At 48.9% G+C, this 14,330-nt stretch overlaps 1 protein-coding gene across 1 annotated transcript in view; it reads right to left on the bottom strand.

The window, feature by feature from the left end:
- Window positions 1-3,967, bottom strand: part of LOC139279416 (chitinase domain-containing protein 1-like) — a 64,361-nt gene extending 60,394 nt beyond the window's left edge. The window contains exon 1 of the mRNA XM_070898527.1: window positions 3,768-3,967. Coding sequence (XP_070754628.1) covers window positions 3,768-3,881 — 114 coding nt within the window. The 5' untranslated portion in view covers window positions 3,882-3,967. The remainder of the gene's footprint in view (window positions 1-3,767) is intronic.
- Between the last annotated feature and the right edge of the window lie 10,363 nt (window positions 3,968-14,330).

Raw genomic sequence — 14,330 nt, 5'->3', positions numbered from 1 at the left:
CCTGTACTATCAATGAGAATACCCCCAAAAACACAGCACAATAAATAAAAAACATCTCACATATTTAAATTAATTGAAATTGAATTAAATTAAATGTTTTATTAGTTTTTTTTATTGTTTTAATAGGTTTAAAAATAAACTTACCTTAATGGATAGGGTTTATAATACAAAAATTCATGATAAAATTGAATTTTTCTATGTTTTAAAACTCTTATGATAGTAAAAGTAGGCTATACGCCTGCTCTTACCAGGTGTAAGAGTTTGAAGGGCATTCGTTGGGCAAATAGCCCACATCGCCGCTCGCAAATGTCCTTCTCCCAGGGATGCATGCGATCTGTCAGTGACAGATCACAAATGCAGAGAACCAACATTTGCGAGGCCTCTTCGGGCACGTGCGCACATCGTACACACCCAGAGAGGCCACAATTTACTGCCTATTATCTCCTTCGTTGACTTGGTGTCAATTTTTGTCTGATTATGCTCCTGTGAAGCAACTGGAGACACTTTCCTAGGTTGAAGGATCTATACAAATGCAAGTTGTTATTGCGTGACTTTAATAGGGAGCTGTTTAGTAAGGGGTGTATCAGTGGTAAAAACACACAATGAAGAGGCTTTGCAAGGTGTCACACGAGCTGGTCATGTCCCTTGTGTAAACAGCAATGGTGACCACAAACTACAGCACTGCAACCAAAGCTGATGCAACTTTCAAGGTGCAGAATACTGCTCAAAATAGGTTATACTGATGCTCCAAAGCACTGACGAGGCCTGACATGATACATTATGACTGGGTTTAGTCACTGTACTTCTTTCATATTGTAGTAGCAAAGGAAATCAAACGTCAATATCCACGTTGGATATCCAGACCAAAGTTTCCGGTATAACAGCATGGCTATCCCGCAGGCTGCCTGCAAATTCCCTCTGAGGGCAGTGTTCAGTGATGTGCTCCAGAGTCGGATTAGGAGCTCCACAGTCGCACGATGAGGAGGCTTTAATCTTCCATCTATGGAGAAGGTGGCAGCATCTACCATGATTGGTTCTGAGGTGGTTGATGGTTATCCACTGTTTGCGAGGAAGATTTGATCCTTCAGGTTGTGCTGTGGGGTCCTCTACAAGGAATCCATTCCATATATCACAGACAAAAAGCAGGAAACTATAGACCAGTCATTGGGAAAATGCTGGAGTCTGTTATTAAGGAAGCAGTCGCAGGACATTTAGAAAAGCATAATTCAATCAAGCAGAGTCAGTATGGTTTTATGAAAGGGAAATTATGTTTGACAAATTTGCTGGAGTTCTTTGAGGATGTAATGATCAGGGTGGATAAGGGGGAACCAGTGGATGTGGAGTATTTGGATTTCCAGAAGGCATTCGATAAGGTGCCACATAAAAGGTTACTGCACAAGATAAAAGTTCACAGGGTTGGGGATAATATATTAGCAGAGATAGAGGTTTGGCTAACTAACACAAAGTTGGGATAAATGGATCATTTTCCGGTTGGCATTGACTAGTGGGGTGCCGCAAGGATCGGTGCTGGGTCCTCAACTATTTACAATCTATATTAATGACTTGGATGAAGGGACCGAGTGTAATGTGGCCAAGTTTGCTGATGATACAAAGATGAGTGGGAAAGCAAATTGTGAGAGGGACACCAAAAATATGCAAAGGGATATAGACAGGCTAAGTGAGTGGGCAAAAAAATGGCAGATGGAATATAATGTGGGAAAATGTGAGATTATCCACAGTGGCAGAAAAAATACAAAAGCAAATTATAATTTAAATGGAGAAAAATTGCAAAGTACTGTAGTATAGAGGGGCCTGGGGGTTCTTTTACATGAAACACAAAAAGTGAGTATGCAGGTACAGCAAATAATCAGGAAGGCAAATTGAATGCTGGCCTTTATTGCAAGGGGGATGGAGTATAAAAGCAGAGAAGTCCTGCTACAACTGTGCAGGGTATTGGTGAGGCAACACCTAGAGTACTGTGTATAGTTTTGGTCTCTGTATTTACGAAAGGATATACTTGCATTGGAGACTATTCAGAGAAGGTTCACTAGATTGATGCCAGAGATGAGGGGGTTGACTTATGTAGATAGGTTGAGTAGGTTGGGCCTCATTGGAGTTCAGAAGAATGAGGTGATCTTATCAAAACATGCAAGATAATGAGGGGGCTCAACAAGGTGGATGCAGAGAGGATACTTCCACTCATAGGGGAAACTAAAACTAGGGGACATAGTCTCAGAATAAAAACTGATCTGAGGAGAAATTTCTTCTCTGAGGGTTGTAAATCTGTGGAATTCTCTGCCCCAGAGAGCTGTGGCTGGGTCATTGAATATATTTAAGGCGGAGATAGACAGATTTTTGAGTGATCAGGGAATAAAGGGTTATGTGGAGCAGGCAGGGAAGTGGAGCTGAGTTCATGATCAGGTCAGCCATGATCTTATTAAATGACGGAGCAGGCTCGAGCGGCCAGGTGGCCTACTCCTGCTCCTATTTCTTATGTTCTTCCAGGCATTTCGCCATCGGTCATCAAGTCTGAGGAGAGATCACTGAAGGGCTTCGGCGACGGTCCAAAATGGCCTTCTAGATGTGAGATAGATTGGTGGCAGGTTGTTGAAGTTGGTCTGGATTGGTATGTCTTTGCTGGTGAAGAGGCTGTATTCACTGGAGGCTGCATATTAGCAGTGAAGATGTGGTGGTGTGATGTTTGCAAGCACAGGCAGCCAAGGTGTTGGTGTTGATAAAAGTGTCCCGATGATAATTCTCATGGCAGAATTTAGCTGAACATTAACGGATTTCACATACAGACTTGATGGCCATGCCAGAGAGCAGTACACCACTGTACAGTACACCAGCGCGAGTGCTGATCTGACAAGTTTTTGGATCAAGTTGCCCTTACTCAAGTTTCATCCCAAGGTTCTGGAGATGTTGTCTATATGACAGGGTGCGATGGAGTGTGACTCCTAAAATAGGGTGTTTTGGCATGGTTTACCTCTGCACCGCAAAAGGGAGACTTTCAGCTTGATTTGCTTGATGGGTATTGAGGTGGAATGCCGAGGTGCCGGTCGGGCCGAAGTTGCCATCGGCAGAACTCGGCCTCCATCCTCTAAATCGCTGGTCAGTGTCTCCTCGGTGATGGACAGATTAATGTTTTGTGTGGCCAAGGCCATGTCGTCAGCATAAACCAGCTTGCGGGACTCTGTTTCAGGCAGGTCACGGGTGTAAATGTACTTAACGATGGGATTGAAGAGATAATGACTCCCGGTCATTAAGAACCAAAAGGACTGAACGAAGGAAAGAGAAAAACTTGCATTTCTGGAGCACCATTCAGGGCCAAAGCACTTTCTAGCCAATGAAGTACTTGTGAAGTGAACTGTGTGTTGTGGTGATGGGGCATTCAGTTCCATTGGGGACAGTTCAGCAATGTGTTGGGGCTGTTTGAGAGAGGAGAGAGAAGGCTGAAGGGCCAAATGATGATTTAATATGATGGGCAGAGAGAAGCTGCTGTCCGGCCACTCCTGTCCCTATCGGTTAGGTTTCAAATCTAGGAGCCATCAATATAAGCTGCTGACTGAAATCCAGAGAGGGATTGAGGAGCAGCTTGTCTACCCAGAGTGGTGGCAGTGTGGTAGTTGGGGCATTTACCCCCGAGCGGGGGAGCCAGGGGCAGGCATAGGGAGCGGAGGGGGCCCCGGCACCGCCAGGGCCTGCTCCGTGCTCCGTGCTCCGTGCCCCGGCCGGGCTGCTCTGCATACACAGCGGGTGGGGCTCACCTCCTCCTCCGGGCCCCGGCCTCCGGCTTTCCTTACATCCGTCTTGGAGAGGGTCGCACCCGTCAGGAGGAAGGGGAGCGCCGTGAACCAGCACCAGCACCAGCACCGCCTCATGTCCCCGCAGCTCCCGCCACCGGCACTGGGGCCGGCTGTCCGTCCGCCCAGCGCTGAGCCAACAGCGCGCCCAGTCCAGGGGCGGGGCAAGTTGGGGGGCGGGTATTAGAGAGGGTGTCATTAAAGGGGCGGTATTAAAGGTGTGGCCATTAAAGGGGCATGTATAAAAGGGACGGTTATTAAAGGGGTGAGTATTAGAGGAGAAGTTATTAAAGAGGGGGGTGTAAAAAGAGCAGCAATTAAAGGGGCGGTATTAAAGGGGCAGGTATTAGAGGAACGATCATTAAAGGGGCTGGTATTGAAGGGGAGGGTATAATTGGGGCGTTCATAATAGGGACAGGTATTAGAGGGGCGGCAATTAAAAGGGGAGTATTAACGGGGTGCCCAGTAAAGGGACAGGTATTAAAGGGGTGGGTATTAGAGGGGCGGATGTAAAAAGGGTGCCAATTAAAGGGGCGGTATTAAAGGGGCTGGTATTAGAGGGGCGGTCAGTAAAGGGGCCGTATTGGAGAGGCGGTCATTAAAAAGGGAGGGTACAAAAGGGGCAGATTGTAGTGGGTCGTTATTAAAAGGGCGGGTATTAAAGGGGCTGTCATTAAAAGGGCAGGACTTAAAGGGATGCTCATTAAAGGGGCATGTATTAAAGGGACAGTTATTAAAGGGGCGGTTATTAGAGGGGAGGCCATTAAAGTGGTGAGTATAAAAGGGATGGTCATTAAAGGGGCAGGTATTAAAGGGGCAGGTATTAAAGGGACGGCCATTAAAGGGGCAGGTATTAAATGGCGGTCATTAAAGGAGCAGTTATTAAAGGGGCAGGTATTAAATGGGTAGGTATTAGAGGAGATGTCATTAAAGGAGCGGGTATTAAAGAGCGATCATTAAAAGGGTGGGTATTAAAGGGGTGTGTATTAAAGGGGTGGTAGTTAAAGGGCGGGTGTAAACAGGGAAGTCATTAAAGGGGCAGGTTTTAAAGTGATGGTATAAAAGGGTTGGTCATTGAAGGGGTGGGTATTAAAGGGGCGGGGATAAAAAGGGCAGTCATTAAATGGGTGGGTATTCAAGTGGCAGGTATAAAAGAGTTGGTTATTAAAGGGAAAGGTATAAAAGGGGTGGTCATTAAAGGGGTTTGTATTAAAGAGACGCATATAAAAGAGGTGGTCATTAAAGGAGCGGGTATTAAAGGGGCGTGCATAAAAGAGGTCGACATTAAAGGGGCGGGTATTAGTGGGAGGTCCATAAAAGGGCAGGTATAAAAGGGGCGGGCATTAAAGGGGCGGATATTAGAGGGACAGTCGTAAAAGGGTGGGTATAATGATAACAATAATAATAATAACTTTTATTTATATAGCGCCTTTAATGGAGTAAAACGTCCCAAGGTGCTTCACAGGAGTGTTACAGACAAACAGATAAATTTGGCACTGAGCCACATAAGAAGAAATTACAGCAGATGATCAAAAGCTTATTTAAAGAGGTCGGTTTTAAGGAGCGTCTTAAAGGAGTAAAGAGAGGTAGGGAGGCGAAGAGGTTTAGGGAGGGAGTTCCAGAGCTTAGGGCCCAGGCAGCTGAAGGCACAGCCACCAATGGTTCAGCAGTTATAATGAGGCCAGAATTAGAGGAGCACAGACATCTTGTGGGATTGTGAGGTTGAAAAAGATTACAGAGATAGGGAGGGGCAAGTCCATGGAGTGATTTGTAAACAAGGATGAGAATTTTGAAATCAAGGCATTGTTTAACTGGGAGCCAATGTAGGTCAGAAAGCACAGGGGTGATGGGTGAGCGGGACTTGGTGCGAGTTAGTACACGGGCTGCTGAGTTTTGGATGACCTCAAGTTTACGTAGTGTGGAATGTGGGAGGCCAGCCAGGAGTGAGTTGGAGTAGTCAAGTCTAGAGGTAACAAAGGCATGGATGAGGGTTTCAGCAGCAGAAGAGCTGAGGCAGGGGCAGAGACGGGCGATGTTATGGAGGTGGAAAAAGGCGGTTTTAGTCATGCTGCGGATTTGTGGCCGAAAACTAATTTCAAATATGACACCTCGGTTGTAAACAGTTCTGTTCACCCTCAGATTGATGCTGGGAGAGGGATGGAGTCAGTGGTTAGGGAACGCAGTTTGTCGCAGGGACCAAAGATAATGGCTTCGGTCTTCGCAATATTTAATTGGAGAAAATTTCTGCTCATCCAGTACTGGTGTCGGACAAGCAATCTGACAATTTAGATACCAAGCGGGGGTCGAGAGAAGTGGTGGAGAGGTAACGCTGGGTGTCGTCAGCATACATGTGGAAAATGACTCTGTTTTTGGATGATATCACCAAGGGTGAGAAATAGGAGGGGGCCAAGGATAGATCCTTGGGGGACACCAGAGGTAACGATGTGGGGGTGGGAAGAGAAGCCGTTGCAGGAGATTCTCTGGCTACGATTATATGGATAAGAATGGAACCAGGCGAGTGCAGTCCCACCCAGCTGGACAATGGTGGAGAGGCGTTGAAGGAGGATGGAGTGGTCAACCGTGTCAGAGGCTGCAGACAGGTCCAGGAGGATGAGGAGAGATAGTTTACCTTTGTCACAGTCACAAATGCCTTCCTCCTGCAGGAGGTTGCGTTACGCTGGGGTGATTTGACACAGGGAGGGCGTGGGAAACCGAACCCCAAAGGCCTACCAGAGGATATGGACCAAGATAGCAGAGGTGGTCTCGTCGGCAACCAACAAGGTGTGTGAGGGCAACCAATGCTGCAAAGGATGGAACGACCTTGTGGGATCCGCAAGTGAAAGTATTACATTGATTTACATGTACATGAAAGTGAGGTGCATGTCTACAGGTGATGGCTGTGTTATATCTCCATCTGGGTGTATGCAATTTGTTGTAATGTATGGGGGCTGGGGACCACACTCCTGCTTTGCCTTTGTGTTCTGTGTTGCTGGACATGTTGAACATGTGATTTATGTCAATGGTGGAAAAAGTGGGGTGTGGGCGGGGGTTGGGTGTTATTGGCTGTGATACTTATGATTTCAGACCAATATTGGTATTAGACTTTTTTTATTGAACATAACCTTGTTGCGCATTGTCTCAGATAGCTGGACCTTAACACACTGGAGATTCCTTACTACAAAAGGGTTAAATACAATTTAACATCAATCAACATGAACTTTAACTGGCACCAAGTTGATGGGCACCATTGATGTCTGAGCTGCACACACACAGCAGTGTGTCAGCGTTGTCACTCACATCAGCGCTCTTTCGGGCAAATCTTTCCGATATCAGCTCCTCACATAAGAGTGGGATTTAACAAATGCCAGCCACATCCGCTGGCGTTCGTTCTGGTTAGTTCCACTTTCTGTGGGCGTTTTTTTTAAGTGAGCGATATTGTGGGCGATATGTGTGCGAGGGAGTGACATTGACAATGGTCGATCTCCATGGCCGCTAGTTTGGGTAAATATGCTCTTTACGATAAAGAACAGTGGGCGGGCATTCATATTGAATCTCGGCGTTAATTCCGTGCGGAAAGTAACGCTGGACGATATTATGGGCGTTGGGATCGCCCATTCTGCTGATTCCACCCAAAAAAAGTGGGCGGGCGGTGATATTTTTTCCTGGCATTAAGCCCATTGGGAAAATAACGCTCGACAATAAGTCTCCTTAAAAAAGCCCATCAGTTTCCATTTTGTGCCAAAATAGGCGATATATTGGCGTTACACGTCATTTCAGCGGTAGAATGGGCGTTAAGTGGGCGTTAAGCATGCAAAAAAAGTGGAGGTTCTAGCCCCTAGTCTCCATTTTTGAAATTGGGCATTGCCATGAGCGATATGAAATGGGCGGTAGCGGTAAATCTTGCTGACCTTCTGCCGTAAAGTGTCGGCGTCCTTAGCAACGGCAGGGCAACGCTCGATTCCCGCGATTCAGGAGGTCAAGGATCATCATGACACGCGCAGAAGTGAAGACAGAGAGAGAGGGAGCTGAGAGGGACTGAAAGCGTGTGTGAGTGTGGTGTGTGCTTGTTTGGCTGTTGTGGGAGGCACGAGGGAGATTCATCAGCAGCAAAAGCGTACTAAGCACCAAGAACATAGTTGACACCGAGTTTTTGTCCAACAAATAAGATATAACATGGAAGGGATGGAGGAGGCCCTGGAGCTGGTAGCCAGGAACACTAGAGGGCTCCCAGTGGTCCCGGAGCACCGCACTGCACCCCAAGGTGCTACACCCCCATTGCCAACCACACATGAGAGCCAGGAGCAACATCTTGCTTCTGGCTCGAAGCACGTTCCTACCTCGGGACCGTCCTCTCTCGTATCCGTCCGAGCAGCGGGTACAGCCGTAATCCCCTTCTCCCCCAGTGAAGCATCGCCTGTGGATCTCCTCGGCCAGGCGGCTTGGAATCAGAAGGGGAAGGGGTAGAGGTAGGGAGGAGAAGCAGTGGGGGGGGGTTGGTTTGTACAGAAATACATGATTTCAGACAACTGTTCAGTTTAAATGTTTTTTATTTAACAAAACCTTCTTGTGCATTGGCTCAGATAGCTACACTATTACTCGCTGGTGATTCCTTAACATCAAAGGGTATAATTACACTTAACTTCAATCAACTTAAACTTTAACTCTCACCAAGGTGATGCCCACCATTGATGTATGACCTGCACACCCAGTAGTGTGTCAGCCTTGTAAATAAACCAACGTTCTTTCAGGCAAAGCGTTCATTGATGAGCTCCTGACGTAAGGCTCTTGCAGCTATCATGCCACCACAGGCCCTTTCATGTGGTCTACAGGAAGTGGGGGCATGGCTTCAGCGTCAGCCTGATTGTCTGGGCCGGTCAGCGTCCGCCTCCTCGTCCTCCTCTTCCTCTCTCTGATGAGGTGGACTGTCAGACTCATCAGGCAATTCTTGTCCCCTCCTGATAGCCAAGTTGTGCAGCATAGAGCACACCACCACAAATTGAGCTACCTGCTCAGGGTGGTATTGGAGCTTGTCTCCTGAGTGGTCCAGGCATCTAAAGTGCTGCTTAAACACTCCAATGGTGTTATCCACGATATTACGAATGGCTCTGTGGCTCTCATTGTATCGCCTCTCGGCTTCGGTATGGGTGTCATGCAGGGGGGTCATCAGCCAGGTGGCGAGGCCATATCCTTTGTCACCAAGCATCCAGCATTGACCTTGTGACTGATTGTAAACAAGTCAGATACAGCGCTCTCACGCAGGATGTGAGCATCATGGATGCTGCCCGGAAATTTAGCATTCACTGCCATAATAATTTGCTGGTGCTCGACAACGAGTTGAACATTCAGGAAGTGGAATCCCTTGCGGTTCCTGAAAACCTCTGCATCCTGAAAATGTGCCCGCATCGCGATGTGCGTACAGTCTATTGCTCCTTGCACCTTGGGGAAGTTTGCAATTCTGGAGAATGCTAGAGCCCTCTCACTCTGTGCCTCCCTGGTCATAGGGAAGCTGATCAAGTCCCTCATGCATGCGTACAGGGCTTCAGTGACCTGTCTAATGCATCAATGTGTGGCATACTGAGACAGTACACAAATGTCGCCAGCTATGGCCTGAAAAAAACCCGGCGCGTAGAACGACAGTGCCTTAATTACTTTGACCTCGACGGACAGTGCAGTCCTGATGGTGCTGGCAGGCTGCAGATCTCCCCTTATGAGCTGGCATATCTCACTGATAACCTCTTTTTGGAAGCGCAGTCTCCCAAGGCATGTGCTGTCGGGAAAGGTGAGGTAAGACTGCTTCTCCCTATACTTGCGGGGGGTGTAACATCTGGTCCTCCTCATCAGTCTGTCATGTCTTACATTGGGCACTTAATGCTGTGGAGCATACCTCGAGTCTGCAGCATGTAAGTGGTCATCAAGAGAGGATGAGAAAGGACAGGCCCCATTGCAATAGCTCTCTGTTTTCCACCGATAGGTCACAAACAATGAATGTCCCGACGAAGACACCTATTAAATTCCAATCGGTCACAGTATGGTGAAGATATTTGTACAGATGTTGACATCAACTCCAATGACCTCCAGAGTACATCTGAACTCCCTCGATGTTGAAGCACAGCAGCCTTTTAAAGGATGCGACATTTGATGTAGAACATGGAGTCCATAACGTGTGCTTAGTTCCAGTTAGTTCCACTTGTTCTGGGCGTTTTTTTGGGCGAGCGACATTGTGGGCGATATGTATGCGAGGTGGTGAAAGTTTTTATTTTGATTTGTTTTCCGTGCTGTCAAGTAATCAGCTGGAGCAATGGCCATGGAACTCATGCCTCAGGTTGACAGACGGGGCTCTTAAGTGCCTGTAAACTACCTGATAATGATTTCAGTTGGGTCGCCCGCCACTGCCGATCAGGACAACTCCGCGATGACAGATGCACCTGGGGGAAAGGTGGGTGGGAGCAAGATGACAGCGGGTTCCTGACCCGATGTCAAAAATAACAACTTTCCCACCCGACCCGCTACCAATCGAGCCTGCTACCACCCTGGAAACTTCAGGCCCATGTCTCTGTAATCATCACCATAGGCGGTCCCTCGAAACGAGGATGACTTGCTTCCACTCCAAAAAAGGATGAGTTCACAGGTGTTTCTATGAAGGACCTGAACTACATCCTGAAGGGTGGAAGATGCCTGTGCGTGGATTTTTTTAACATGGGGTCACCGTTGCACACCAGCCACCACACGGGCTTGACAGAGCTAGGTCTTGGTCCAGTGGCAAGGATTAACCTAGACGACTGGAGACCAGATCCGCTGTACAGACCTAGTGTGCACACATATCGCAGTGTGGGCTGGTCCCGGCTGCCCCTGGGCCCCAGCCCCAAACTTACGCCTCCCCTGGGCCCCAATCACGTCCCTCTACAATCTCTCGCCGCTCCTTCGCCCCGACCTCGCCACTCCTGCTGTATCTGCCCACGCTCCAATCACTCTAATGGCTATTTGATCATACCCATTTATCTCTATTTGTGCCACTAATTCATCAATCTTTTTACAGATTCTCCGTGCATTCAGGTAAAGAGCCTTTAGTTCTAACTTTTTACCATTATTCTCTGCTTTCATCTTATTTGTTGATGCACAATTATCTTTAAACTCTGTCCCTTCCTGTCGCACACTGTTTATCTTTACCCAACTAGATCGCTACACTGCTCCATTGCCTTGACTTTGCCATAAAAACCCTTCTGGTTCACTAATGTCCTTTAGGGAGGAAATCTGCCGTCCTTACCCGGTCTGGCCTATGTGTGACTCCAGACCCACAACAATGTGGTTGACTCTTAACTGCCCTCTGAAATGGCCTAGCGAGCCACTCAGTTATAACAAACTGCTACAAGAAACAATAATAATAATAAAACCGGATGGCATCGACCTCGGCACCGGCTCTGGACACGACAACAGCACACCCGGTCCAGTCAACCCGGCAACATCCTCCTCACTAACATCTGGGGACTTGTGCCAAAATTGGGAGAGCTGTCCCACAGACTGGTCAAGCAACAGCCTGACATTGTCATAGTCACAGAATCATACCTTTCAGCAATGTCCCAGACTCCTCCATCACCATCCCTGGGTATGTTCTGTCCCACCGGCAGGACAGACCCACCAGGGATGGCAGCACAGTGGTAGACTGTCGGGAGGGAGTGGGCCTGGGTGGGATTCCTCAACATTGATTCCGGATCCCATGAAGTCTCCTGGCTTCAGGTCGAGCATGGGCAAGGAAAGCTCCTGCTGATTACCACCTACCACCCTCCCTCAGCTGATGAATCAGTACTCCTTCATGTTGAACATGGAGTACGGACCTCTGACCTTCCCAATGCCTGCCCTCAGCCAGGCCTCGGATCTCTCACCATCTCACTGAAGGGCAGTGCTCAGTGCTGAGCTTACGGCCCGGATCTCGCCATAGGCAACTAGGCTCATACAGCAGTGCCTGGTCTCCAGTCAACTTGGACCCCCTTGCCACTGGACCAAGACCTCGTTCTGCTAAGCCCGTGTGGTAGCCAGTGTGCAACGGCCAACCCACATTAAAAGAACTCACCACAGGCATCTTCTACCCTTCAAATGAAGTTCGGGACCTGGAATGTCAGGACCCTCATGGACAACTCCAACAGCGACAGACCAGAACGCCGCACCGCCATAGTTGCCCGGGAACTTAGATGCTTCGATGTCGACATCGCCGTCCTAAGCGAGACCCGGTGGACAGGGGAAAGCCAGCTCTAACAACAAGGTGGAGGTTACACCTTCTGCTGGAAAGGTAAAGCAGAGGAAGAACGCCGTCTCCATGGAGTCGGCTTCGCCATCAAGAAGAAGCTGGTCGGCCGCCTCAGAGACTCCCCCTGCGGGAAAAACGAACATCTCATGACTCTCGGACTCACCCTATCCCGGAACCACTGCGCCACAGTTATCAGTGCGTACGCCCCAACATGCGACGCAACAGATGAGACCAAAGAGGCATTCTACTCCAGCCTTGAACAATCCCTGTCCCACGTCCCTACGGACAACAAACTGATCCTCCTCGACGGCTTCAACGCCAGAGTCAGTAAGAACACAGACCTCTGGGGAGGTGTGATTGGCAGAGAGGGGGTAGGGAAAACCAATTCCAGCGGTGCCCTGCTCCTGACAAAATGTCTAGAGCATGACCTTGTCATCATCAACACCTTGTTCGGTCAGAGGGACAAGTACAAGGCATCATGGCAGTACCCTCGCTCCAAACACTGACACCTACTCGACAATGTCATCATCCAAATTGCAAGTATGTGCATATCACCCGCACATGACAGGAGCCGACAACTGCTGGACGGACCACTGCCTAATCCGATCCACCATCAACATTAACATAGCCCCAAAGTAATGATGGCAACAGAAGCAGTGCCGCAGAGAAATCAATGCCGGGGCACTCAAAGACCCAGCTAAGAGCCCTATACAGCCAGCGCATCACTGCATCCCTTGATGACCCCGAGACGCAGAGTGCCCACAGCGCCTGGTCTGCCCTCCAGGTCACCATAACCAATGCCTGCGAAGAGATGCTGGGTCACTCAACCAGGAAACACCAGGACTGGTTTGATGAGAATGACCAGGAAATCCAAGAACTAATAAATCGCAAGCGCAGGGCATTTCTGAACCTAAAACTGTTGTGTTCCTAACACAGATGAGGCTGCACACAGGATGCTGGGATCCCTTGGGACTTCAGGGGATGCGCTCCCTGGTGGCGGAACATGGGAGTGCATGCTTTACAAATACACAACATCACTCCCCCCCGAAAGTCAAAGTGAAAACTATTTACAAAGTGAGGCAGTCGGGAGCCTTTCTTTCCCTGGTGGACCGCCTCGGTAAAAATGTCTGTTCTGGTGTGTTGGCTGTGCCCTCGCTGGGCTGGCGTGTTGTTGGCCCTGCAGGGCTGCTGGGTGAGCCTGGCCTTGCTGGGCTGTTGGGCGTGATGGGTTAGATTTCCTGGTCCGGCATGGTGTCGTTGATCCTTTGGGTGTGTGTTATGGGCTCGAAAAAGGTGGTGTCTGCTGTGGGTTGTTCAGGGCAGTCTGTGAACCGCAGCCTTGTTTGGTCCAGGTGCTTTCTCCAAATTTGTCCATTGTCTAGTTTGATTACAAACACCCTACTCCCTTCTTTAGCTATCACCGTGCTCGCGATCCACTTGGGACCATGTCCATAGTTTAGCACATACACAGGGTCATTCAGATCAATTTCCCGTGACACAGTGGCGCGACCATCGTTTACATTTTGTTGCTGCCGCCTGCTTTCTACCTGATCATGCAGGTTGGGGTGAACCAACGAGAGTCTGGTTTGGTGTCCTTTTCACGAGTAGCTCAGCCGGGGGCACCCCTGTGAGCGAGTGGAGTCTCGTGCGGTAGCTGAGCAGTACTCGGGACAGGCGGGTTTGGAGTGAGCCTTCTGTGACTCGTTTAAGGCTCTGTTTGATGGTTTGTACTGCCCGCTCTGCCTGCCCATTGGAGGCTGGTTTAAATGAGGCCGAGGTGACGTGTTTGATCCCATTGCGAGTCATCAATTCTTTAAATTCGGCACTGGTGAAACATGGCTCGTTGTCACTGACCAGTATGTCAGGCAGGCCGTGGGTGGCAAACATGGCCCTCAGGCTTTCAATGGTGGCGGTGGCGGTGCTTTCCGACATTATTTCACATTCAATCCATTTGGAAAAAGCACCCACCACCACCAGGAACATTTTACCGAGAAATGGGCCCGCATAGTCGAAATGGATCCTCGAACATGGTCTGGAGGATCAGGACCACAAACTTTGTGGTGCCTCTCTGGACGCGTTGCTCAACTGAGCACACACACTGCATTGCCGTACACAGGACTCTTAAGTTAGAGTCGAAACCGGGCCACCACACGTGGGATCTGGCTATCGCTTTCATCATTACTATACCCGGGTGTGTGCTGTGAAGATCCGAGATGAACATCTCCCTGCCCTTTTTGGGTAGCACTACGCGGTTACCCCACAACAGGCAGTCTGCCTGAATGGAC

The sequence above is a fragment of the Pristiophorus japonicus genome, chromosome 14 (genome assembly GCF_044704955.1).
Source record: "Pristiophorus japonicus isolate sPriJap1 chromosome 14, sPriJap1.hap1, whole genome shotgun sequence".
In the NCBI taxonomy this organism is placed as follows: Eukaryota; Metazoa; Chordata; class Chondrichthyes; family Pristiophoridae; genus Pristiophorus; species Pristiophorus japonicus.
The sequence above is the reverse complement of the archived record's forward strand: the minus strand, read 5'-3'. Positions and strand labels throughout refer to the sequence as shown.